The sequence below is a fragment of the Martes martes genome, assembly GCF_963455335.1.
Source record: "Martes martes genome assembly, chromosome: 4".
Lineage (NCBI taxonomy): Eukaryota > Metazoa > Chordata > Mammalia > Carnivora > Mustelidae > Martes > Martes martes.
In genome coordinates, this window is record NC_137891.1 from 58,618,874 (window position 1) to 58,642,841 (window position 23,968).

The 23,968-nt window shown below is 39.0% G+C and overlaps 1 protein-coding gene across 3 annotated transcripts in view; it reads left to right on the forward strand.

Moving 5' to 3' along the window:
* The window catches only part of JPH1 (junctophilin 1), an 81,907-nt gene extending 58,297 nt beyond the window's left edge, over positions 1–23,610 (forward strand). Inside the window, exons 4-6 of one of the 3 annotated variants that reach the window (XM_080801051.1) lie at positions 14,226–14,875; positions 21,002–21,097; positions 21,556–23,610. In XM_080801051.1, coding sequence (XP_080657177.1) covers positions 14,226–14,875; positions 21,002–21,082 — 731 coding nt within the window. In that variant the 3' untranslated portion in view covers positions 21,083–21,097; positions 21,556–23,610. Of the gene's footprint in view, positions 1–14,225; positions 14,876–21,001; positions 21,098–21,269 lie in introns of all 3 variants that reach the window. The other 2 variants (XM_080801052.1, XM_080801053.1) reach the window with 2 other exon arrangements.
* The last annotated feature ends 358 nt before the right edge of the window (positions 23,611–23,968 follow it).

Below are 23,968 nucleotides of genomic sequence, written 5' to 3' on the forward strand. Positions count from 1 at the left end.
CTATAATAGTCTAGCCACTATTTTTTATATATGTTTCTTCATTGGTTTGTTTTTTTTTTTTAAAGATTTTACTTATTTGACAGAGAAAGATCACAAGTAGGCAGAGAGGCAGGCAGGCAGAGAGAGGAAGAAGCAGGCTCCCTGCTGAGCAGAGAGCCCGATGTGGGGCTCGATCCCAGGACCCTGAGATTATGACCTGAGCCGAAGGCAGAGGCTTAACCCACTGAGCCAGCCAGGCGCCCTCTTCATTGTTTCAGAAGCAACATCTTCCCAGTGATTGAGGGATAAACAGATATCTAGATGAAGAGATCAAAATGAATGTTCTGTAAATTTCTATAAATATCAAAATTTATATTTTCTTGATAAGGAGTTTTTCCCCATTGGTTTCTATAATTCAAGCTGGAGAACTAGCATCCTGCGCAACATGTGAGTTCAGCTGTGCTTGGTTCCAGTAAAGGTAAATAATCCTGGAACCCACCAAATGAACAAGGCAGGTCAAAGTTGACAGAATAGCAAGATCCATACAAAAGCTAGAAACTTGGCTGTAATAAAGGGTGGAGGAATTAGAAGGAAAGGAGGACGTGGGGATTTTTTTTTTTCTACAAAGAAGGGAGATAGTAAAAGATGGGGTTAAGAAGACTTTTTTTAGGAGAAACACTCGAAAGGGACCCCGTCTGGTTGCTGAGTGATAGAGCTTTCAGAGTGACTTCTGTAATAGTTCAGCTCCAGGGAGACAACTGTGATAATGGGTGTTTTCTTTCATGTGCCTCCTTTCTAAACCTCTGGATGAGATTTCAGTCATTTACCATATACATATATTATTAAGAAAGTGGAACTCTTTGCAATGACCTCTGGTAGGAAGAGACTATTTTCTGGTTTGAAGTGAACACCCACTTCCTGGTGCCCAAGTGTGTTGGTCGCTACCTGTTGGGTGTGAGAGCTGCACACTGAGTTCAGCCACAGAGTTCCAGGACTGTCCTGTTCCCTCCCCAGTGGCATGGGGAAGCGGCTCAGTAGTCAGGAGATAGTGCTGCTCTGTGAAGTAGCCCTAGGCTTGGGCTGCTTTGAAAGCAAACAAACTTGGTATTGTTGTCTGCAGAGGATAGTTTCTAGGTTCTGTTGTTAAGTCTGCGGGCGGGGGGGGGGGCAGATGGGGTCCCTATAGATTTCTTTAGGTGTTACCAAGAGGTAAATGATACTGAAGGTCATCTCAGTTTCCCAGACTAGATGGTTTTAAAAGCCTTTTATGGCATAAAAGCATTTGAGGGAAGAAAATATTGTGGGAAAATGTAATGCCACCCTCTTAGCTAACGTACCAGCTTCATACAAGCAAGTTGTCCATCAGTAATGAATACAGCACAGTAGCACAAGATGACAACGGGTCCTTTTAAGACAAGGGCTAAGGGGAAGGCTGCAGTCCCTTTGACCCATAGCCAACTCTTCCTGCAGCAACTGCACAGAAAGCCTTTTCTGTACCAAGTATTATTGATCTTCTCAAGGGAACATAACTCAAGCTTTCCACTCTGCATTTATAGGGTGATCAAATCAGATAGACATTTCTAAAAGGGCTTTCAAGTACTTTTTTTGAGGTCAGGCTACTCATTTAATTTACATATCTTAGATATAAATATTTCCATTGTTTGAAAGGCATGTGTTGTGCATAGACATTGTTGGCCCTGGGGTAAAGGAGGTCTGTTGTACCTTACGTGTTGAATGCTTTTCCCAGAGCTGGCAGTATTTTCAGATAGTTGTCATCTTAATTAAATCTAACGCTTTTAGTTCAAAACTGCATTATTCTACAGTTCAGTTAAAAACTAAGGAAAAAATAAAAGCATATGGGAAGGCTTTGTCACCCAAAGGGTTAAGTTCTAACAAATAATGAAAAGCATTATTTGATGTGACTGTATATGTAGATAATTACATGATTACACACAAATCATCACTGTCATGTGTATGAGTGACACAGCAGGTCACCCCCCACCAAGAACTTAGAAATGACATTTCCCTCCAAGGGTTAAATTTTCAAATGAGCCTGTGGTACTGCACAAAGATATATAAAGTGATCATAAGTGATAGCACAGCTATATTTACAGTAAGATTTCCTTGTAACCCGATCAAGTGTATTAAAACTACCTAAACATTTGGTCACCCAAAGTAGTATAGAAAAAAAAAAGGCCACAGAGGCAAATATTGGCAGTGCCCATCCAAACACCGTCCAGGGGAGAGAGAAGCTGTGGCCAAACCCTGGAGTACTGCAGTTGAACTGGCAAGGACATTTCTGTTATGGGGAAGGATGCAGGGAACCATAGCCAACCATGTATGGCTTTATTGGCAAGACCATCCCACTGAGGAAATGGATGCATCAGGCTAGCTGAGCCTGATGCCTTTAGATGTTTGATTCATCTCCTGCTTCTTGTCCTGATTCCATGTTCACTGTAACCTAATTTTGGTTGAGCTTCTCACGGAGGTCTCCCAAAAGGAACAGCATGGGCCGGCACCCTCTGTGCGAGGCCCCTGGCCCGTGAGGTTTCCATTGCTCACAGGGAACTCGTGAATTGACCTTCTGGTGTTTGACACCAGTCTTGTGAGCTCTGGTGATGTGAGTCTGCCCCCAAGGGATGGCCATACTTCAAAGTACTGATGAAATCAGGTTTCTAAGCCAGGAAAGCTGAGAGGAGATTTTGGATGATCGCTAAGGAAGCAGAGGGGAGGATGATTGGGAAATGGTATGGTTCCTTGTCCCACACTTTCAGTTTCCTTCCCATCAAGATACTTACTCTTTTTTAATGTATTTTTTTTAATTATGTTACATTAGTCACCATACTGTACATCATTAGTTTTTGATGTAGTGCTCCATGATTCATTGTTGGCATATAATACCCAGTGCTCTGTGCAATCCGGGTTCTCCTTGATACCCATCACCGGGCTCACCCATCCCCCACCCCCTCCCCTCAGAAACCCTCAAGATTCTTATTTTGTTTTTAACTTCAAGTGATATTAAGTAGGCTGCAAAACTTATATTTATCAAGAGTGGGAGTGACTGGGCCAAAAAAAAAAAAAAAAGACTGAAAAGCACTGCCCCAGCATGTGGTAAACATGTTTACTTTGAGCTGTCTTAGGATATAGTCAGCTCACTTCCGTGGGCACCATCCTCAGCAAGTTTTTTCCTCTTGTGTTTGAGCATATGTATTAGCTCAGCTGCTATAACAAAGCAAAATGCTACAGACTGGGTGGCTTAAGCAACAGAAGTTCATTTCTCACAGTTCTGGAGGCTGCAAGGCTGAGATCAGAGTGCCAGTACGGTTGGGTTCTGGTAGAGAACCATCTTCCTGGCTTAGAGGTGGCCTCCTTCTCCCTGTGTCCTCACATGGCCTTTCCTGGGTGCATGTGTGCAGATAGAGAACAAGAACTCTGCTGTCTCTTCCTCTTCCTATAAGGGCACGCATGCTGTCATGGGGTTCCACCTTCATAACCCAGTCTGAACCGACTTACCATGTAATGAGCCCTGATACCTGAGTGAACACTGCATCTGAAACTAAGTATGTGCTATATGTTGGCTAATTGAATTTAAAAATCAATTAATTAATGGGACGCCTGGGTGGCTCAGTTGGTTGGGCGGCTGCCTTCGGCTCAGGTCATGATCCCAGCATCCTGGGATCGAGTCCCACATCGGGCTCCTTGCTCCTCGGGGAGCCTGCTTCTCCCTCTGCCACTCTGTCTGCCTGTGCTTGCTCGCTCTCTCTCTGACAAATAAATGAATAAAATCTTTGAAAAAAAAATAAAAATAAAAATCAATTAATTAATAATAAATAAATAAATAAAACCTACTCACCTCCCAAAGGCCCCAACTCTAAATATGAACACATTGGGGATTAGAACTTTAACATATGAGTTTGGGGGAGACACAAACATTCAATCCATAATAGCATGTATGTGTTCTCACATAACACTCTGTATGTCATTTAAAGTAAAAGTGAAATATTTAGGGTATTATGGGCCAGTGGTAACTAAGCTCACATTCCTGGTATGAATTAGAAATCTTCAGAAATTGAAGTATATTTTCATTACATAATGGTCTCTGCGTATCATTAATATGTAGTATTTTTGGTTCAGGGAAGTATCCTGGAAGAGAGGACTTCTAAACTCACTTTCCAAAATCCAAAATTCAGGATACATTTTTTTTCATGGAAAAGGGGAAATGGAATAATCCACCAGTTGACATGAAATTAATAATTCATGAGTTTGCTGGTTATTCCTACCATTTATTTCAGTATATTCAGTTCCACAAATGGGTGTTGAGTGCCAGCCCTATGCAGGACACCAGAAGGGAGGGCCCCCAGCTTGCAGGCAAGAGCCCTGTGGCTATGTTCATAGAAGTGAGAGTATTTTTATAGATGGGACTCTAAAGTCCTATAGGAAAGGGGCATTCTTTCTACGTAGAATGTAAAAGTAATTGTGCTATGGGTTATATCGCCTTTTTAGAATCTTTCAATTTGGTCCTCTTCGACGGACTGGCAGTCTCCAAAGAAGATACCTAGTTTCTGTTTAATAACTTTTGATGTTACTACAAAGCCCCTGCCATCAGCCCTGCCCTTGTAGACATTTGTTGTGGGGAATCTTCATGGTGCTCCTTCTGCCCATAGCCAGCACACCGAGGCTCACCTAGGAGGAGCTAGTTGCCTGCCCTGCTGTCACCATCTGCCGTATCCGTGCAGAGCCTTCCTGCCAACTGTAGTAAGGAACATTTCAGTGTTGGTGGATGGCATGTGCTGAACGTTGTTTCATGTTGTGTGGCATGCCAGTGAGCAGGGGACTTGTATCTGACTTCTTTCTAATAGGAACTCCCCAGTCCCTTAGGATTCAGAGACGGTCTGTAAAGATCAATGAAAACACTTCCTACAACAACTGTCATCATACATGGTAATCTTGCTCGCTGGCAGTATTCTGATGAGTCTTTGGTAATGAACTGCTGTGTCTCATGTGTTTAATGTTGCTGGTATGGCTCCGCTGACACACATTACTACACAGAACAAGTAGCAAGCACAACATGTGCCTTCCAAGAAGAGAGTCCAGGAAAAACTTCTGTCCTCTGCATTATATGTCTTGTTCAAAAGGCACTCATTTGTTTTCTGGAAAATCGAACTGTACATTCCCCCCTAGCTGGCCAGTCCCTACATGACTACCCCATGTTGGAACCATTGACGGCTAGAGTCAGGGCCCCCTTTTTTGGGCATGCTTTTAAATGGCTGTGTCTGGGTACCTTAGGATCCCCTGGAGCACTTGTTAAACATCAAGACTTCAGGCTTCGATACATACTTAAAGTCTCTGGGAATTGCACCCCTGGTGCTCCTGACAGACAGCAAATATGGAGCCACTGCTGTAGAGTACATTTATTTTCTTATCTAGCTGTTTATTAATGCACGGTAAAGCTGAGAAATTTTTTTAATATGCAAGTTAGTAACAGAATGTATGTCCACCATTCTAGTAAATTCCTTTTTTTTTTTTTTAAGATTTTATTTATTTACTTGAGAGAGGTAGAGAGTGAGAGAGAAAGAACATGAGAGGTGAGAGGGTCAGAGGGAGAAGCAGACTCCCCGCTGAGCAGGAAGCCGGATGCGGGACTTGATCCTGAGACTCCGAGATCATGACCTGACCTGAAGGCAGTTGCTTAACCAACTGAGCCGCCCAGGCGCCCCAAATTCCTTTTTTTTTTTTAATTGAGGTATGCCTGATATACAATGTTTGTATACAATATTGTGATCTGACAACTCTGGGCGTTCTGCAATGCTTACCTTAAGTGCAGTTACTATCCATTACCATACAAAGTTATTACAAAAAGTTACTAAACATTGATATTATATCTTATTATATATTATATAGTTAATACATATTGTTATAATAGTATATTATATAATTAATATTATATTAGTCATATTAATTATAATATGAATATTATTGACTATATTCCCTATGCTATACTTTTCATCCTCTCCATTTATTTAGTTTTTACCTCTTAAACCCCTTCACCTATTTTGCCAACCCTCTTTCCCTCTGGCAACCAGTTCTCTATATTTATGAATCTGTTTCTGGTTTTGGTTTTTTTTTTTTTTTGTTTTGGTTGTTCATTTGTTTTTTAGGTTCCACGTATAGGTGAAATCATATGGTGTTTGTCTTTCCAAATCTGACTTATTTCACTTAGCATAATACGAGGTCTATTCATTATTGTCACAAGTGGCAAAAACTCATTCCTTTTTATGGCTGATTAATATTACCGTGTGTATGTGTGAGTGTGCTTGGGTGCATGTGAATAACAAATATTCTTTATTAATTCATATATAAATGGACACTTAGGTTGCTTCCATATCTTGGCTGTTATAAATGCTGCCATAAACAGACAGGGGTGCAAATCTTCTTGAATTAGTGTTTCTGGTTTTTTGTTGTTTTTTTTTTGTTTTGTTTTTTGTTTTTGTTTTGTTTTTTTGTTTTTTTTTTTTTTTTTTTTTTTTGTTTTTTTTCAGTAAATACCCAGCAGTGGAATTGCAGTAATGTTTGGTAGTTCTATTTTTAATTTTTTGAGGAAACTCTATACTGTTTTCCAGTGACTGAAACAATTTACATTTCCAGCAAAATAGTGCACAAGGTTTCCCTTTTCTCCATACCTTCAACATTCATTATTTCTTGTCTTTTTCATACCAGCTAGCTATTCTGACTGGTGGGATGTGATATCTCATGGTGATTTTAATTTATAATTCCTTGATGGTTAGTGATGCTGAGTATCTTTTTAGGTGTCTGTTGGCCATCTCTATATATTCTTTGGAAAAATGTTTGTTCAGGTCCTCTGCCAGTTCTTTAATCAGATTATTTGGGTTTTTTGGTGTTGAGTTGTATGAGTTCTTTATATATTTTGATACTAACCCCTTATCAGACATATCAATGGCAAATACCTTCTCCCATTTAGTAAGTTGCCTTTTCATTTTGTTGGTGGTTTCCTCTCTGTGCAAAAGCTTTTTATTTTGGTGTAGTCCCAATAGTTTATTTTTGCTTTTGTTTTTCTTGCCTGAGGAGACATATCTAGGAAACTTCTGCGAAGGCCAATGTCCGAGAGGTTATTGCCTGTTTCAGTAGTTTTACGGTTTCAGGTGTCATGTTTTAGGTCTTTAATCCGTTTTGAGTTTACTTCCATGTATGGTGTAAGACAGTGGTCCAGTTTCCCAGAGCCATGACTGAAGCACTGTCTTTGCCCTATTGGGTATTCTTGCCTCCTTCACCATAGACTGACGACATGAGTTTATTTCTGGGCTCTCTATTCTGTTCCACTGCTCTATGTGTCTTTTTTTGTGCCAGTCCCATTATGTTTTGCTTACTCTAACTTGAATCTGGATTGTGATACCTCCAGGTTTTTTGTTCTTTTTCAAGATTGCTTTAGCCATTTGAAGTCTTTTGTGATTCTACACAAATTTTAGGACTGTTCGGGGTTCTGTGAAAAATACCGTTGGTGTTTTGATAGGGATCTAGAGATTCATGTGGGTAGTATGGACATTTTCATGCTTCTGATTCTTCCATTCCGTGAGCATGGACTATCATTACATTTGTGTCATCCTCAGTGTCCCTCATCAGTGTCTTATAGTCTTCAGAATACAGGTCTTTGACCTCCTAGGTGTGTTCCTAATTGTATAATTTTTGATGCAGTTGTAAATGGGATTGTTTTCTTAATTTCTCTTTCTGCCGCTTCACTGTTAGTGTATAAAAACACAACAGATTTCTGTATATTAATTTTTTATTCTGCAATCTTACTGAATTCATTTTACTCATTATGATAGTTTTTCATGGAGTCTTAGGGTTTTCTGTATATATTACATAGCATCATGTTATCTGAAAATACTGATAGTTTACTTTTTCCTTACAAATTTGGATAAATCCTGAATTTGTAAGCTGCACTGTGATGGTCTCACATTTTCAAAATGAAGCGCATGGGCTCTGTGACAGCTTTATTTCTCATGGTTCAGTGACTCTGTCTCTTTTCCTCACAACTTTAAGAATGTATAACTAATCATGTTCGCCAGTGTCCATTCCCTTCCCCTGCTCTTTTCTGTGTAGGCACTTAAGTTAAATATTAGCTTTTAATGTGGCTTTATCTTTAGATTTGCAAAAATAGCTTTTGTTCCTACCCCTTAGATTGAAGTCATTAAAAGTACTTTGTAATTTCTGTGTTCCAATAATGTAAAATTGAGCAACAATGAAGTAAAATAAAACCAACCAACTCTGATGAAATTTGGGGTAGGAGGGTTAAGAGAAAAAAAATACGTAAGCAACGCACTGCATCAAACTATCAGATATTATCTGTTATCACCAGAGGGGAGGAAGGCTTTTTGTGCCATAGAATCATGAGGTGGTTCTCCGTGGAAGACCAGCGTAATGGGTTTTTTAAGTAGGGGCAAGTCTGTTGATGAAAGAACAGGACTTTGTGGTGCTGCTGCTATTTCTCTTGCCGGTATATGCCAGTCTCAGCACCAAAAGAGAAGTCAGAAACAGGAAGCTCATTACCTTTTGAGTGATTTGCAGATGCCCCTTTTCCTTTAGGGCACGGAGATACCTTTCTTTGGGCCAAGAATTCATACTTTCAGAGAAAATCGCCAAATTTCAAAGGGGTGGTGGTAGCATTTGGGGAAGGCTTCAAGTTCAGTAATTATTGCCATATGATCTTATCCTGTTTGGTTGGAAAGTGGGATAATATTGTTTGTTATGTTTTGGGCCCTGAATGTGAACTATAATTGCGGGTCTTTGGGAATTCTCATTTTTTGGCTTAAAATATTACGTATATATTGTTGTATTTTATATTAAGGATGCACAGAAGCTGTGGGATTTTGGTTTTCAGCTACTATAGCTATTTTTGGGTCAGTAAAGTAGGGTAATAATGCCTGCTTCCTAAGATTTTGGTGAAGCTTTAAATTTTGGGAAATACCTTGTATAAACAGCAGTCTCAGAACAATAAGTTACTGTTCAGACCACCAGAGGAAGAGCAACTAAAAGTCTAAGTAGGCAGTATGTGTTTTAACTATGGAGGATAACTGTCCTTCAGCTCCTCTGTAAATCTTCTAAGTCTGGGGTGAGGGGTGGGAGTTGGGGACAGGAAGGAAAGTGAACAGATGCCAGTTTCTGTAAACAAATCGGTGGGGTGGTTTCTTCCTGTATACTCAAGAGATGATGTTGTCAGCTCCCGCCCATTTGCAGAGAATAGGGCCACCTGCGTTGTGACCTCAACTTGACCTCATGGGATGAAAGTGACTGATAGGTAGAGTGGTGGTCAAAGGATATAGGTGATCTGCTTATAGGGGAGGAGGTGAGAGGTGAAGTGCCTACAGGGAGGGCACTGCCTTGGAGTGCTGTCTTGGACAGCCCCGGGGTTTCCCACTGCCTGGACCACTAACATTCATAAACTCAAGGCCTGTATCATCTTGTGCTGCATGGTCTGGGTCGTTATGCTTCGCTCCTTCAAAAATTGCCACATAACACTACAGTGTACCATTTTTTTTAAACTGAAGTATAGTTGACACACCAAATGTTACTTTATTAAGCTTATTTATTTATTTTTTAGAGAAAGAGAGTGGGAGTAGGGGTGGGAGGGCCCCAGGGAGGGAGACTCCTAAGCAGACTCCTTGCCGAGCATGGGTCCCAATGCGGGGCTTGGTCTCAAGACCCTGAGATCATGACCTGAGCCAAAACCAAGAGCTGGACTCTTAACTGGCTGAGCCACCCAGGTGCCCCACCAGATGTTACTTTAGTTTCAGGTATACAGCTTAGTGATTGCACAAGGTTATACAGTCATGCTCTACTCACCACAGTGTAGCAACCATCGGTCACCCTACAGCGCTGCTACAGTACCATTGACTGTATCTCCTGTGCTGTACCTTTCCTTCCCACGACTTATTCATTCCATAACTGGAAGCTTGTGCTTTCCACTCACCTTCACCCATTTTGCCCATCCTTCCACCTTCCTCCCCTCTGGCAACCATCAATTCTCCATATTTATGAATCTGTTTCTGCTTTTTATTTGTTTTGCTTTTAAAATCCTACATATAAATGAAATTACATGGTATTTGTCTTTCTCTGACTTATTTCATTTGGACAATACCCTTTAGCTCCATCCATGTTGTCACAAACGGCAAAAATCTTTTTCATTGCTGAGTAACACTCCGTTGTTTGAATATACATCTTTTTTGTCCATTCATCTATCAAGGGACACTTGGGCTGTTTTCCATAATTTGATTATTGTAAGTAATGCTGCAATAAACATAGAGGTGCATAGATCTGTTCAGATTAGCGTTGCCATTTTCTTTGGGTAAATACTCAATAGTGGAATACCGGATAATATGCTATCTCTATTGTTAAATTTTTGAGGAACCTCCATGCTGTTTTCCATTGTGGCTGCACCAATTTACATTTCCACCAACAGTGCATGAAAGTTCCTTTTTCTCCACATCCTTGCCAATACTTATTTCTTATCTTTCTAATACCAGCCATTCTGACAGGTGTAAGGTGATATCTCATTATGGATTTGATTTGCATTTCCCTGATGATTAGTGATGCTTAGCATTTTTTCATGTGTCTGTGAGCCATCTATATGCCTTCTTTGGGAAAATGTCTGTTCAGGCCCTCTGTCCATTTCTCAGTCAGATTGTGGGTTTTATTGGTGTTGAGTTGCATTAGTTCTGGCATAATGTTTTAGACATTAAACCCTTATTGGATATATCATTTGCAAATATCTTCTCCCATTTAGTAGGTTGCCTTTTTGATTTGTTGGTTTCTTCTTGGCGAAAGCTCTTTATTTTAGTGTAGTCTCAGTAGCTTATTTTTGCTTTTGTTTCCCTTGCCTAAGGAGACATACCTAGAAAAATGTTGGCTGGGGCTGATGTCAAACAGATTATTGCCCATGTTTTCTTCTAGGAACTTTGTGGTTTTAGGTCTTACATTTAGTTCTTTAATCCATTTTTACTTTTGTGTATGGTGTAATAAAATGGTCTACTTTCATTCTTTTGCATGTAGGTGTCCAGTTTTCCCAAGAACCATTTATTGAAGGGACTGTCTTTTCCTTATTGTATATTCTTGCCTCCTTTGTCATAGAGTAATTGACCATATAACCATGGATATATTTCTGGGCTCTCTATTCTGTCCCATTGATTTTTGTGCCGGTACAATACTATATTGATTGCTATAGCTTTATAGTATATCTTGAAATCCAGGATTGTGACACTTCCAGCTTTTTCTTTCTCAAGGCTGCTTTGGCTATTCAGGGTCTTTGTGGTTCCATACAAATTTTAGGATTATTTTTGTTCTAGTTCTTTGAAAAATGCTATTGGTATTTTGATAGGGATTGCACTGAATCTGTAGATTGTCTTGGATAGAATGGGCATTTTAATATTTAATATTTTAACAACATTAATTCTTTTAATCCATGAGCATGGAATGTTGTTCCATTTGTGTCATCTTCAATTTCTTTCATCCGTGTTTTTGATGCATCAAAGAAAACATCAGGGATTGTTTTCTTAATTTCTTTCTGCCACTTTGTTATTAGTTTATAGTGTACAGCTTTCCGTATATTAATTCTGTAAACTGCAACTTCCAAATTCATTTATTCTAATAGTTTTTTGGTGGAGTGTTTAGGGTTTTCCTTTTTAAAAAAAATATTTATTTTAGAAAGCTCGTGGGCAGGAGGAGGAGCAGAGGGAGAGAATCTTCAGGCAGACTCTCTGCTGAGTGCAGAGCCCAACGCAGGGCTTTATCTTTTGACCCATGAGATCATGACCTGAGCCAAAAACCAAGAGCCAGACGCTTAACCAACTGAGCCACCCAGGTTCCCCTAGGGTTTTCTATATATAGTAAGTTTACTTGTTCCTTACCAGTATTTATGCCTTTATTTCTTTTTCTTGTCTGATTGCTGCAGCTAGAACTTCCAGAACCATGTTAAATAAAAGTGGCAAGAATGGACATTCTTATTTTATTTCTGATGTTAGAGGAAAAGCTCTTAGTTTTTTCACCACCAAATATAATGTTAGCTCTGGGCTTGTCATATGTGGTCTTTATTATGTTGAGGTATGTTCCCTCTAAACTCACTTTGTTGAGAATTTTTATTATGATTAAATGTTGAATTTTAATGCTTTTTATGCATCTCTTGAGATGATCATATGATTTTTACCCTTCATTTTGTTAACGTGGTGTATTACATGGATTGTTTTGCCAACATCGAACCATCCTTTGCATCCCCAGAAAAATCCCAGTTGATCATGGTAAATGATTGATTTCATTTATTATTTAACGAGGTTTGCTGATATTTTGTTGGATATTTGCATCTGTGTGCATCAGAGCTATTGGCCTATAGTTTTTTTGTAATGTCTCTGGTAAGCTTTACTTCCTCTTCTATTTTTTGGAATAATTTGAGGAGACTAGGTATTAACTCTTCTTTAAATGTTTAATAGAATTCACCTGTGAATCCATCTGGTCCTGGACTTTTATTGTTGGGAGTTTTTGATTACCAATTCAGTTTCATTACTAGTAATTGAGATGTTCAGATTTTCTATTTCTTCCTGATTCAGTTTTGGAAGACTGTATGTTTTTAGGAGTTTATCCATTTCTTCTAGATTATCCAGTTTGTTGGCATATAATTTTTGTAGTAGTCTCTTTTGTATTTCTGTGGTGTTGGCTGTTTTCCTTTATTTCTAATTTATTTTGTCCTCATTTTTCTTAATGAGTCTGGCTAAATGTCAGTTTTGTTCAATTTTTCTATTGTGTTTTTACTCTATATTTCCTTTGTTTTTGTTCTAATCTTTATTATTTCCTTCCTTCTACCAACTTTGAGCTTTTTTCCTTTTTCTCTAGTTCCTTTAGGTACACCTGTATTGCTATAAATTTCCCTTTTAGATGTCCCTTGGGGCATCCAAAAGATTTGGATCACTGTGTCTTTATTTCCTCTCTGATTTTTGGTTGTTGAGTAGCATTGTGTTCAGTCTCCACATGTCTGTGTTTTTTCCCAGTTTTCTTTCTTGTAATTGATTTCTAGTTTCACATGGTTGTGGTCAGAAATGATGCATGATAGGATTTCAGTCTTCTTAAATTTATTGAGACTTGTTTTGTGGCCTAACATGCGATCTAGCCTAGAGAATGTACAGTGCACACTTGAAAAGAATGTACATTCTGCTGGTTTTGGATGGGATGTTTTGTATATAATCTGTTAAGTCCATCTGGTCTAATGTAGCATTCAAAGACACTTCTCCCTTTTAAAGGGAAAAAATGACAATAATATAATAAGAGACGTTAACACCCACTTACATCAATGGATGGGTCATCCAGGCAGAAAATAAATATCTGTTAATACTTGCTTTATGTATTTGGATATTCCAGTGTTGGATGCATGGATCTTTATAGTTACATCTTTAGATCCTCCTATTGGATTGATGATCCCTTGATCTTTATATAATGCCCTTCTTTGTGTCTTGTTATAGTCTTTGTCTTAAAGTCTATTTTGTCTGATACAAGTATTGCTACCCCAGCTTTTTATAAGTATGTATCTGTCAATAATTAGTTTAAATGTAAATGGTCTAAATGCTCCTTGTCATGACTTTGATGCTTGCAGAAGCCCTTGAAGAACTCCAAGAAGTTTAAATGATCCTTTGATGGGGCACCTGGGTGGCTTAGTCGGTTAAGCATCCTTTGGTGAAGTAGCATTACAAATGTCATCTGCAGGTTCTATTCTTACTTACAGAGTAGATGCTTTGTTAAATGTTAATTTATTAAATATTTTAATATACTGAACATACATGAGTCAGTTATTTGAATGGGCACTTTGTGTTTTGGTTATGCTGCAAAATTTGAATATGCAGGTTAATTATGTTGTTATCACTAGTGCTCCATCAATATGACTTTCACCTCAGTGTTCTGCAAGCAGGCAGGAATGTTGCAATTATTAGGGAATCAGAACCGTTTAACCTTTATGTCCAGCAAAATAGTATAAATAATGGTAAATATTAATTTTTTCTGCAACAGATAATCTTTTCCCCTCCGAAATGAAGTGTGCTTATGCTTAATCCAAGCCTTGGCAGTATTTTTAAAAGAAAAGGAAAAAGAGGAATGGCTCATCTGATGTAGCAAAAACACATATAGATAGCCAGAAGGAAGGAGCCTTTATGCCTTATCTTAATTTTATCACCTTCTGTTGTCAATTTTTCCCCCAGGCCCAGATTATATCAAACAGAGATTTCAGGAAGGTGTAGATGCTAAAGAGAATCCAGAAGAAAAAGTACCAGAAAAGCCACCTACACCAAAGGAGTCTCCACATTTTTATCGCAAAGGCACGACACCCCCCAGGTCTCCTGAAGCAAGTCCCAAACAAAGCCACTCACCCCAGCCCTCCTCCCCAAAACCCACGAAGAAGCAGAACCCCAGCTCAGGGGCAAGACTCAACCAAGACAAACGGAGTGTGGCTGATGAGCATGTGACAGCCGTCGTCAATAAGCCTTTGATGTCAAAGGCTCCCGCGAAGGATGTAGGAGCCATGGTGCCCACGTCCAAGTACTCTGGCCGCCACCACACCCCCAACCCCAGTAACGGGGAACTGCATTCTCAGTACCACGGCTACTATGTGAAACTGAATGCTCCCCAGCACCCCCCAGAAGACATGGAGGAAGAGGAAGGATCAAGCCTGTCTTCCTCAGCGCTGGTGCACAAGCCATCACCCAACAAATGGAGTCCCCCCAAATCTGTGACAAAACCAGTTGCCAAAGAAAGCAAAGCTGAGCCAAAAGCTAAGAAGTCCGAACTTGTTATACCAAAGAATCCAACAAACAACGATTCCTGCCCTTCCTTGGAAAAAGAAGCCAATTCAGTAAGTTGTCCGTGATGTGATTTTGCCTCCTTTTGGTTCCTTCAGGTAGCAGTGTAAGGGTGACTTGCATCTTGATGATAGCTTGTCTAGCAAAAGTCTCGACGAGCATCAGCCACGTAAGATACATGGGCTACGTAAGATAGAGCTTAGCACATCTGTAGCCTGAGACAGCAAAGAGCTCTCCGGGCAGAAACAAGTCCCTGTTCGCTCCGCCACCCACCCCAAACATCATTCAGGTAGCCGGCTTGTTACTGTACCACACGTTAGCAAGGCTTTCCCCACACTTCTTGGTAAGTTTTGGAGTACCTTAGTTTGAGCTGCTATGACAACAGTGCTGTCAACTGGCTGGCTTAAGCAAAAAACCTTATTTCTTTCTTATAATTCTGGAGGCTGCAAATCCCAAGATCAAGGTGCTAGGAACTGGGTTCTCACCAGACATCAAGTCTTGTCTGGTGATGTCTGATGAGAACCCAGTTCCTGGTTCAGAGACCTTCTCGCTGTAGCCTCAAGCAGCTGAGAGAAACAGCAAGTTCTCTCCTGTCTCCTGAAAGGGCACGAATCCCATCAGGAGAGCTCCACCCTCGTGACCCAAGGCTCACCTCCCAAACGGCCCCCTCCAGATACCATCACACTGGGAATTAGGGTTTCAACATATGAATTTGGGAGGAACACGTAGTCCATGGTAGCTAACTCTCTGGCTAGAAGGGAATCATGGGCCCTGACAAGGTCCAGGTCCTGTCAGAGCCCTAGCTGGGAAGAGGATTCCATCACCATTTGCTAGGTTCTTGGCCCTGCTTTTGAGCCTCACAAAAGACACAGTGTGAAGGAATGGATGGAAAACAAGGCCTGTCTACATCTGTGTGCCTGATAAGACTTACTTCAGACCTAAAGAGACAAGCTAAAAGTGAAGGAAAAGATACTCCAGTCAGCATCTTTTCTAGCTATTGTGAGTTATTCTCCTAAATATTTTGTTTGGATTTTACTCAGTCATGCTTTGCCCCTAGAACATTTTCTTTCTTCTTCACTGTTTAAAATTACTTTGGTCTTCTAACTTCCCAAGTATAAGGGCTTCTAAAATTTTAGTTTTCTGGTAAATGCTAGTTTTATTTTCAATTAGTCTTGAGCATTTAAGGTTTTTAATTATTCAACCAGAAAGTTATATGTTACTGTTACTTGATGAGCATGTAGAGATTTGATAATGAAATATGGAATTCATACTTTATCAAATTCTATAGAATTTACAAAATCTTAAAACTAAGTAATTATTAATAAGAAATCAACCAACTGATCTGTTGACCTGGTCACATGTTTTTGGATCAGAGGGTGTTGCATGTTAAGTGTAGCTTAAGAAGGAAGCCACAGCTGACTGAATATTTACTAGTAACTTCTAAGACATTTGCATTAGGGTGCAGATTAATATAGTTGCATTATATTTAAGTTTTTTTCTTTCGTCTGTTCAACAGGGTGAACCTGTTTACAGGTAAACAGTAACAATGTTAAATAGTTGAAATTTATCTTTTTTTGTTAACTTATATTTGATATTTCTTAGATTTATTTTGCTAACAAACACTGGCTCTCATCTTTTTATCATCTAAATATAAATTGATCAGATTAACTACATTGGCTTCCTGAGAGTCATTCTCTGTGGGGATAAATAGTTTTTAAGACAGACAAAGTTGATTAGTATTAGTTTGCCTGATTTACAAGAGTGAAATTCAAATGATGGAAGGCCATGTAGTTTCTACCTTGAGGTCCCAGTAGTGGGGTTCAGTTGACTTCTGGAACTCCGTAAGAGGAAGTGAATGACCCAGTGTCCTACACACTATCTTTCTGTGAAATGTTACTACTGTTTGATAAATTCACAGCCTCCTTATTTAGAAAAACTATCTTTTTTTACTTACACGCAGAACCATCTGGTTCTTGGAGGTAACCTGTAAGTTGGTCTCTAGGGCTCCCTTCCATGTCCCATGAGAAAGGAGGCCTAGCACTCTACAGGCTCTGTCATTACAGGAACCAGAAGTCAAGATCGCCTTGGCACCTTCCTGTGAAGATTTTAACAGTTAACCTTCTTTTCCTGATGATAACACAAAGCTGCCTTTCACTCTCCTGATGACCGTTTTCTGGACAGTTTAGAAGTGATAAAATCATCATAAAGGTAGTTAATGAACAATCTTTAAAACTAAGGAGTACTGCATTCAATTTTGAGATAGACACTGTGTAAGTTAGAGGTTTATAAATACCTTGAAAATTCGTAGGAATATTCACAATGAAGCACACACTGGAGGAAGGACCAGACTGAAGCAGTGATCATTGTGGGCAACCGAGAAATCTAGTATGAGTCAGAATCGTCCTTTTTAGGGTGTTTGAATACACTGGGATCTGGAATTTTAGTCACCAGCTTATTGACTGACACAGGATATGCTGGTGGCTAAGGGTGTGGACTCTGGTGCCAGACTTCCTAGGTTCAAATCCCAGCTGTGTTGCTTCTCAGTCGTGTGACCTTGGGCAAGTTTCCTAACTGCTCTGTGAGTTGTTTTCCTCATCCCTACCTATATCATAGTGTTGTTTTGAGTAGTGCTTACATAGCTCTTAGCACAGTACATAGCACATAGTAAGTGCTCAAAAAGCAAAGGCCGTTATTGTTTCAACACAGTAGTAGTTGAAGCATAAAATGGTTCATAAATATTCCAATAGGTTTTGACCCCTCCTCAAGATCACCTTGGATGTCCATCTCCTAGAAATACAGAAGATCTGAGACACAGGCTAGCACTTAGCAAATTAAGTACTTGATATAAGTGGTAAGAGATGAGGGAGTATGCCACTATTACTCTATGACCCTTCTCAAGAAACGTGTGACTTCTATGGGCCATGGTTGCACACAGATTGATGTTCCATGGAAACATATTTTATGTGGAACCCACATTTTTGTAGGATTTTGCAACATAGCAACTTGGGTAGGAGCCAGTATAGACATCATTGCCCCCTTATCATCAATCAGACCAGCAAGGGGACTTCTGACTAGCAATACTGACTCCTGAGAACTCCCTGCCCTTTTTCTTAGCCATTACTCTCTTCCAAGTCTATTTTGAAATTTACCTAAACTTTCTTTTGAATTATTGTAAAACTTAAGGCATCCGTGTCATGTCAGTTTTGAACCACGTACACACACACACACACACACACACAATTAAAACCCTACAAACAGTAAATACATATAAACTTGGCTATTTATACTCCACTTTTTTTTTCATGTTTTTAGGGAAGTTTTAGATTTAACATAGACTGCAGTAACTTCTCAGAAGATTCCTCAGTTTTAAATGACTAGTAGTCTTTTGAAGAAAAAATATACATTTCTTGAGGTAAAACTTCTTTATTTTCTAACTGCCTGAAAGTTCTCCCAATCCAGACTTGTACTTTGTCCTGCTGCAGCTTCTTCTATTACACCTGTCTCAGTCAGTCTTGAAAAGCAAGACTGATTTTTTTTTTCCATTTTGCTATTTTAAGATACAACTGGCTACCACGGTCATGTTTATAAGACTTCACCTTAAAGCTTCCCACCCTGTGCCCAGCCTAGGTATCTGAAGAACACTGAGGCACATCTTGATATCTGCCTGTGAAACATAGCATCCCAGAACGTATTTTCCACCTGGTTGCTGTTTGAACTTTTTATTGCTGCCTTACCTTCATCTTCACTGAGTCATCTTAAAAAATAGCTTCATAAATGGAGTTGTACTAGTTGGATAAATATATATATATATGTATGTGTGTTTTATATATAAATTTATATATATAAATATGTAACATATATATACACATACATATGTGTGTGTGTGTATATAATATATATATATATCTCCATCCAAACATGCTAATGAATTCAAAAAGTTAGATAAATTTGTGGAACCTTGTAAGGATTCATGACATGGGAGTTAAAGGTCCAGACACACCTTAGACTTTTTGAACTTAGATTCACTGAAGGCACTTCCTCTGTTTTTCTACTTTTCCTCGGTCCACTATAGGACACTGAACTCTACATTGTGTTGTTCTGACCGCATATACTCCTCCTCATCTTTCATATCACTGTCTTTGGGAATTATGAATTAAACCCAATGACGCAGAACAGTAACATGAATCCAAACTTAACATATTCATGAACAAAATCTAATCAAAGTTTGTGATAGCATTTCCTTAATTTCTGTGCTGTGTTATGATGTTGAAAGATTATTTCAATTTTTTTCTGAGATGTAAGTATTTCCTACAGTAGACATTTTAAGTTGCTCATGATTGAAGAGTTACATAGATTAGGATCCTCCCAGTAACTTAGAAAACTATTCTAAAAACAGTTGGTCATATCAAGATTTAATGTTTTCTGCTACCACGAAATCAGAGCATATAGATGAAAATGCCATTTTCAAGAACATGATAAGAAATTATTATTTTTAAACTAAGGCTTGTGGCTATTACAGGGATGTAGGAAAAAAACCTAGCAGTCTGAAGTAGACAAAGTTTAATTTTAGTTCTGTAATTTGTTTAAACTGGATGAGTAACCTTGGACAGGACACTTACCCTCTCAGAGCTCTGTAACTTGTAATCACCTGTGAAGAAGAAACCATGTACCCAAAAATGCTCATTATTGGCCCACTGCCTGGCATATAAAGACCGGCAATAAATGTGCTTTTTCCTCCCCTTTATTTGGGATTTGGAAGCTATGGTTTTTCTTCTTCCTAACAGTCCCCTTCTCAAGGATACACATTTTTACTTTTTTCCCCCACTCTGATTTTACTAATCACTTTGTTCTTCATTTAAGGCAGTGAATTAATAAAGTCAACAACCATGTCCACAACACCTGGAAAAGTACCAGGTGATAACAGGTGTTCATAACAAAAACCTGGATGAACAGGGCGGCCCATATGCTCGGGTGCACGGCGGTGAGCAGAGCATGGCTCCCGCCACCGTGGAACTCAGTCTAATGCAAAGATAGAGATTAACAGGAAGTGACAACATGCCAAGTGTTAGGCTAGACGAAGACCAGGGCACTCTGACCCCTGCCAGGGTGGTTGTGGCCCATCTGGGGAGGAGACCCCCTATAAGAATGACACCCAAGCTCCATACCTTACATCACGAGCACTGGACCAATTGAAACTTCAGTCTTCCTTCCCTCCACCCCAGAATCACATCAGTACCGCATTTGAGAACTCTGTTACCCTGTTGCATTGTAGCCTCGTTACATATTCAAATCTAGTACAACCGTTGCCTCATCTGTAAAATTACCATTGAAATACCCACCCCACCCACCTCATAAGGCCAGTTTAGAACACAGTTAATGCTACATAAGAATTAGACACTATTTGAATAGTAAATACCAAGATCAGGTCTCTGGAATAAGGATGGTCAAGCATGAGCAGCTCTGAAATGTTGGGTCAGTAAGGTTGGGTTTTGTTTGAACAAGTAAACAAAGTTTGGGTACCTTGGCTAGCTGGTATTTATTATAGCCATATTTATCAAAAAGAGGATTCTGCAATTTGTTAAATAGAACTTGATTTCTGGAACGTGGTGGCTATGAGCAAAGAAGTGAAGAATTAGACCTGGTAGACCATTTCTGCAAGTGTTCAACTTCCTGCTTATAATTTTTACTTCCAGGGTGGGTCGGTGTCCAAAACTCTAACCAGGAAAAGCAAGAGTCCTACATTTTTTCCTGAGAGGCCTCGGTACCCTATAAAGATTTTAGCCTTTCTAACTGCCTTCCTGAGGAAATCATTTTTCCTCATCTAAATTACACCCTAACAAAAAGTGCATATCCACTTTCCATTAGTTCCTCACCCCATTACGGCGAACTCTCACCTAGACTATTATCAAATGTTCTGAGGTAAATGAACTAGATTATTTGATAGTCATTTTTTTAGATTTAATCAAGACTGGATTCATTTCATAGTGAAAGTGAGGAGACGGCTCTATCTAAATACGGCATTGCTATTTTTAGTTTATACCTTTTGGAGCTGCTGTCATTCGCTCCCACTTTATTTACTGCGACAGGGTTATTTTTTTGGTAATTGATTTTATGATCTAGCTTATATGTGGATATTAACATGGAAACATCATGCTTGGTTTGTTCTGTTTCATTTCCAGGGCCCTAATTCAGTCATGATTGTCCTTGTCATGCTGTTGAATATCGGGTTGGCCATTCTCTTTGTTCACTTTCTGACTTGATTGGAATTAGGAAAGGTAAGAATAGCCTTAATTTCTATATAAAATCACTGTATATAACATGCTTTTCCCATATTTGAATTTACATTTTTTTTTAAACAACTGCATCTTGTCCTTCACTTTAATTTTGGCTGTGCCTGAATGTGATTCAACATAGTTACTTAATGATATAACTGTTTTGACCCTTCAGTGAAGTCATGACAACTAGCGGTGTTAGCCCGCAGTTCTCTGTTCTCTGCCGTGGCATCGTCAGCCCTTTAAATGGCACACCCCAGTCAGACTCAGACTCAGGGAAGGAGGCTTGGAATTAGGATGGGATCGCGAAAGAGATGAAACTTGGAAAATTCAACCAGAGGACCTGTTCGGTCCCCCTGGGAATGCTTTGTGGCTTTGGGGGTCCTCTGGGAGCTGAAGCAAGCAGCCATGTCGGAGAGCAAAACTTAATAATCATTCTTTTTTAAAATCTGCTGAACCAGCCCCAGCCGGCGAAGTTCTTGGCATTGGCTACTCCATCTGTCCTAGCGGAGTGTGACTAAACTGGAAATGTATGGAGCTGCATTTTTTTTTTTTTTTCTGATGGAAGTCAACAGCTGCCTTACTATTTTACCATCTGACGTTTTTAGTAGGGAGCTGGGGAAACAAACGACTGCCCGAGGAATGCGGTCGGAGGATTGTGTTGCTGTGGCCATGGTTCCAACATTCACTCCTATCTCATTCGAAGAAATAGGTAGCAGCATCACTCACCAGTCTTATGGCACGACCTGCTGCTTTAACATCTCCTGGAATGTTCTGGGAGAGAACTTTTCGTTGGCTTGTGCACGACTATGTTCATTTTTGCTGTTTATTGAAGTAGGATGTATAGTCCTCTACAGCGTGTGGTCCTGGCCAGAGGAAACACACTTGTTGCATCTCAAGGAAAAGAAACAACAATTAATTCTAGAGAAGACGTGTTTGTTGCGATAGCAGTACATCTTTTTTTTTTTTTTTTTAATGTCCTTTAGTCGTCCTAAACCTGTAATAGGCTGTTTAAAATTTAGCAGTGTTGAAGGCATTATACCTTCCTAAGAAATATTTTTAAACATTACTGAGATGAATCTTTAATGCACTTAGGAGGTGCTAAATTTTAAAAGCTGAAAGACAACAGAATTCTAAGAAGTGTAGTCAAAATGTTGCATGGATTGCAGTAATCGGCGTTTAAAGGATTCAGTTTCATTGCTGACGTACTTTACAACCAAATAAAATCTTGTCAGTGACTATGTTAATTCCCATGAAAGTTAAGCAAGATGCTATTAATAACTGCTCTGATCTTTTTTTTTTCCTCCAACTTAAATTTTTGTTGAATACATTCAGGTAGAGCGTAAAGCTTTGTTAAACCTCTGCTTCTCGATTTTATGCCTTTCGTGTTTTTCAAAGTCCTTTCGTAATTTTATTTCACATTTTAAAGGCTTAGACATTTTTATTTAAATACTTGTCTTTTGCAGTCAGTCCTTTGTTATTCTGACATAATCTGATTTTTTTTGCTGTTTTATAATTCATCCTTTACTACTCAGAAGCATGCTTATTACTTAGAGACACTACGTGGTCTTTATAATTATTTAAAAAGAAATCAGGGGAGGAAAGGTACCTTAAATCTCTCTAAGATATTACATCGTGGAGAAGGAGCTAGCTATTCCTAAATATTTTCACGATCTGCATGGTTTAATTCGATTTTTTTTTTACCGTATTTGCTACCTTTTCAATGCAGAAGAGACTACTCACGTGTTAGCACAGGTGTGGACTAAATGCTTTGTCACCTGCAGGGTAGTAACCCAGTGATGTTTTTTGCAGAAGTGCAATATGTTGAGAATCCTGGGTGTGACCAATATGGAATAAAGAAGAAAGCAGAAAGAGAGCAAATGAAAATTACAACTTGTATATTTATTTATTTTTTACATTTTGCTTTGACTTTTAAATTTAGGAAATACGTTTTTAGCCAAGAAACGTTTAAGCTCCTGTGTCAGTCTCCGTACTCTCACTGCGCCTTCCTAACCCCGTAGCTCTTGATGCTGGGAAAATGGATTTTTTTTAAAAAATAAAATAAAATATTTAATCTTCTTAAGTGTTTATTTAAAATGTGTAATGCTTTGGAAATAATGGGTAACAGATAATTAAAGGATATGTTTATAAAGTAAGCATGTTGGTTCCATTTATAAATATATGTATGATTTATAAGCTTTTTTAAAAACAAAGCTCAAATTGTTGGTATTTTTCTAAAATGTGCACAGCTGTATTTTACATGAAAGGCTCTTTCTAATGGGTTGTTATACTGTGCTCTACATTTTGGACAGCACATGAAGTCTGCCAATGTACTTAATAAAACATGACCTTGTTTATTTAAAGTTCCTTGCTGTGAAAAAGAACTCCCTACATGTGAGTTCCTTTATTTATAATCCTCGAAACCAAAATGTCTAATGTACAGTTTTCACAACTGTATCCGCTCTAATAAAAAAAAAAGTTGGTTATTAATAAAGTTGCAGGTGTGTTTCCTTTGTGAGTAAATTACTGTCTTGAGTTGTATGGAATTTGGGGGTTGGTGGGTTGCATTAAAAGAAAGATCTGAGAAATTGACAGTAGAAATGGGGTACAAAATGCTCAAAGGAGCCACATGGGAGGAGGTAGTTGTACCATTATTTCTTTCTACATTTCTTTCATCCTGGGCTTTTCAACTGATTTGGTAAAATAAGATTCCTTTTTCTGTTTAGTGCCTTCATTAATGGGATTAGTTCCTTAGCCAGGGTTTTAAGCCTGCTCCTGTTTTTAAGGAAAACTCAAAGTTGGAGTAAATCTACCTCCTGCAAGGGTACTTTTCAAGTAATTAAAGTTTTTGGGTCATTGTGCCCCCAAAAAGTT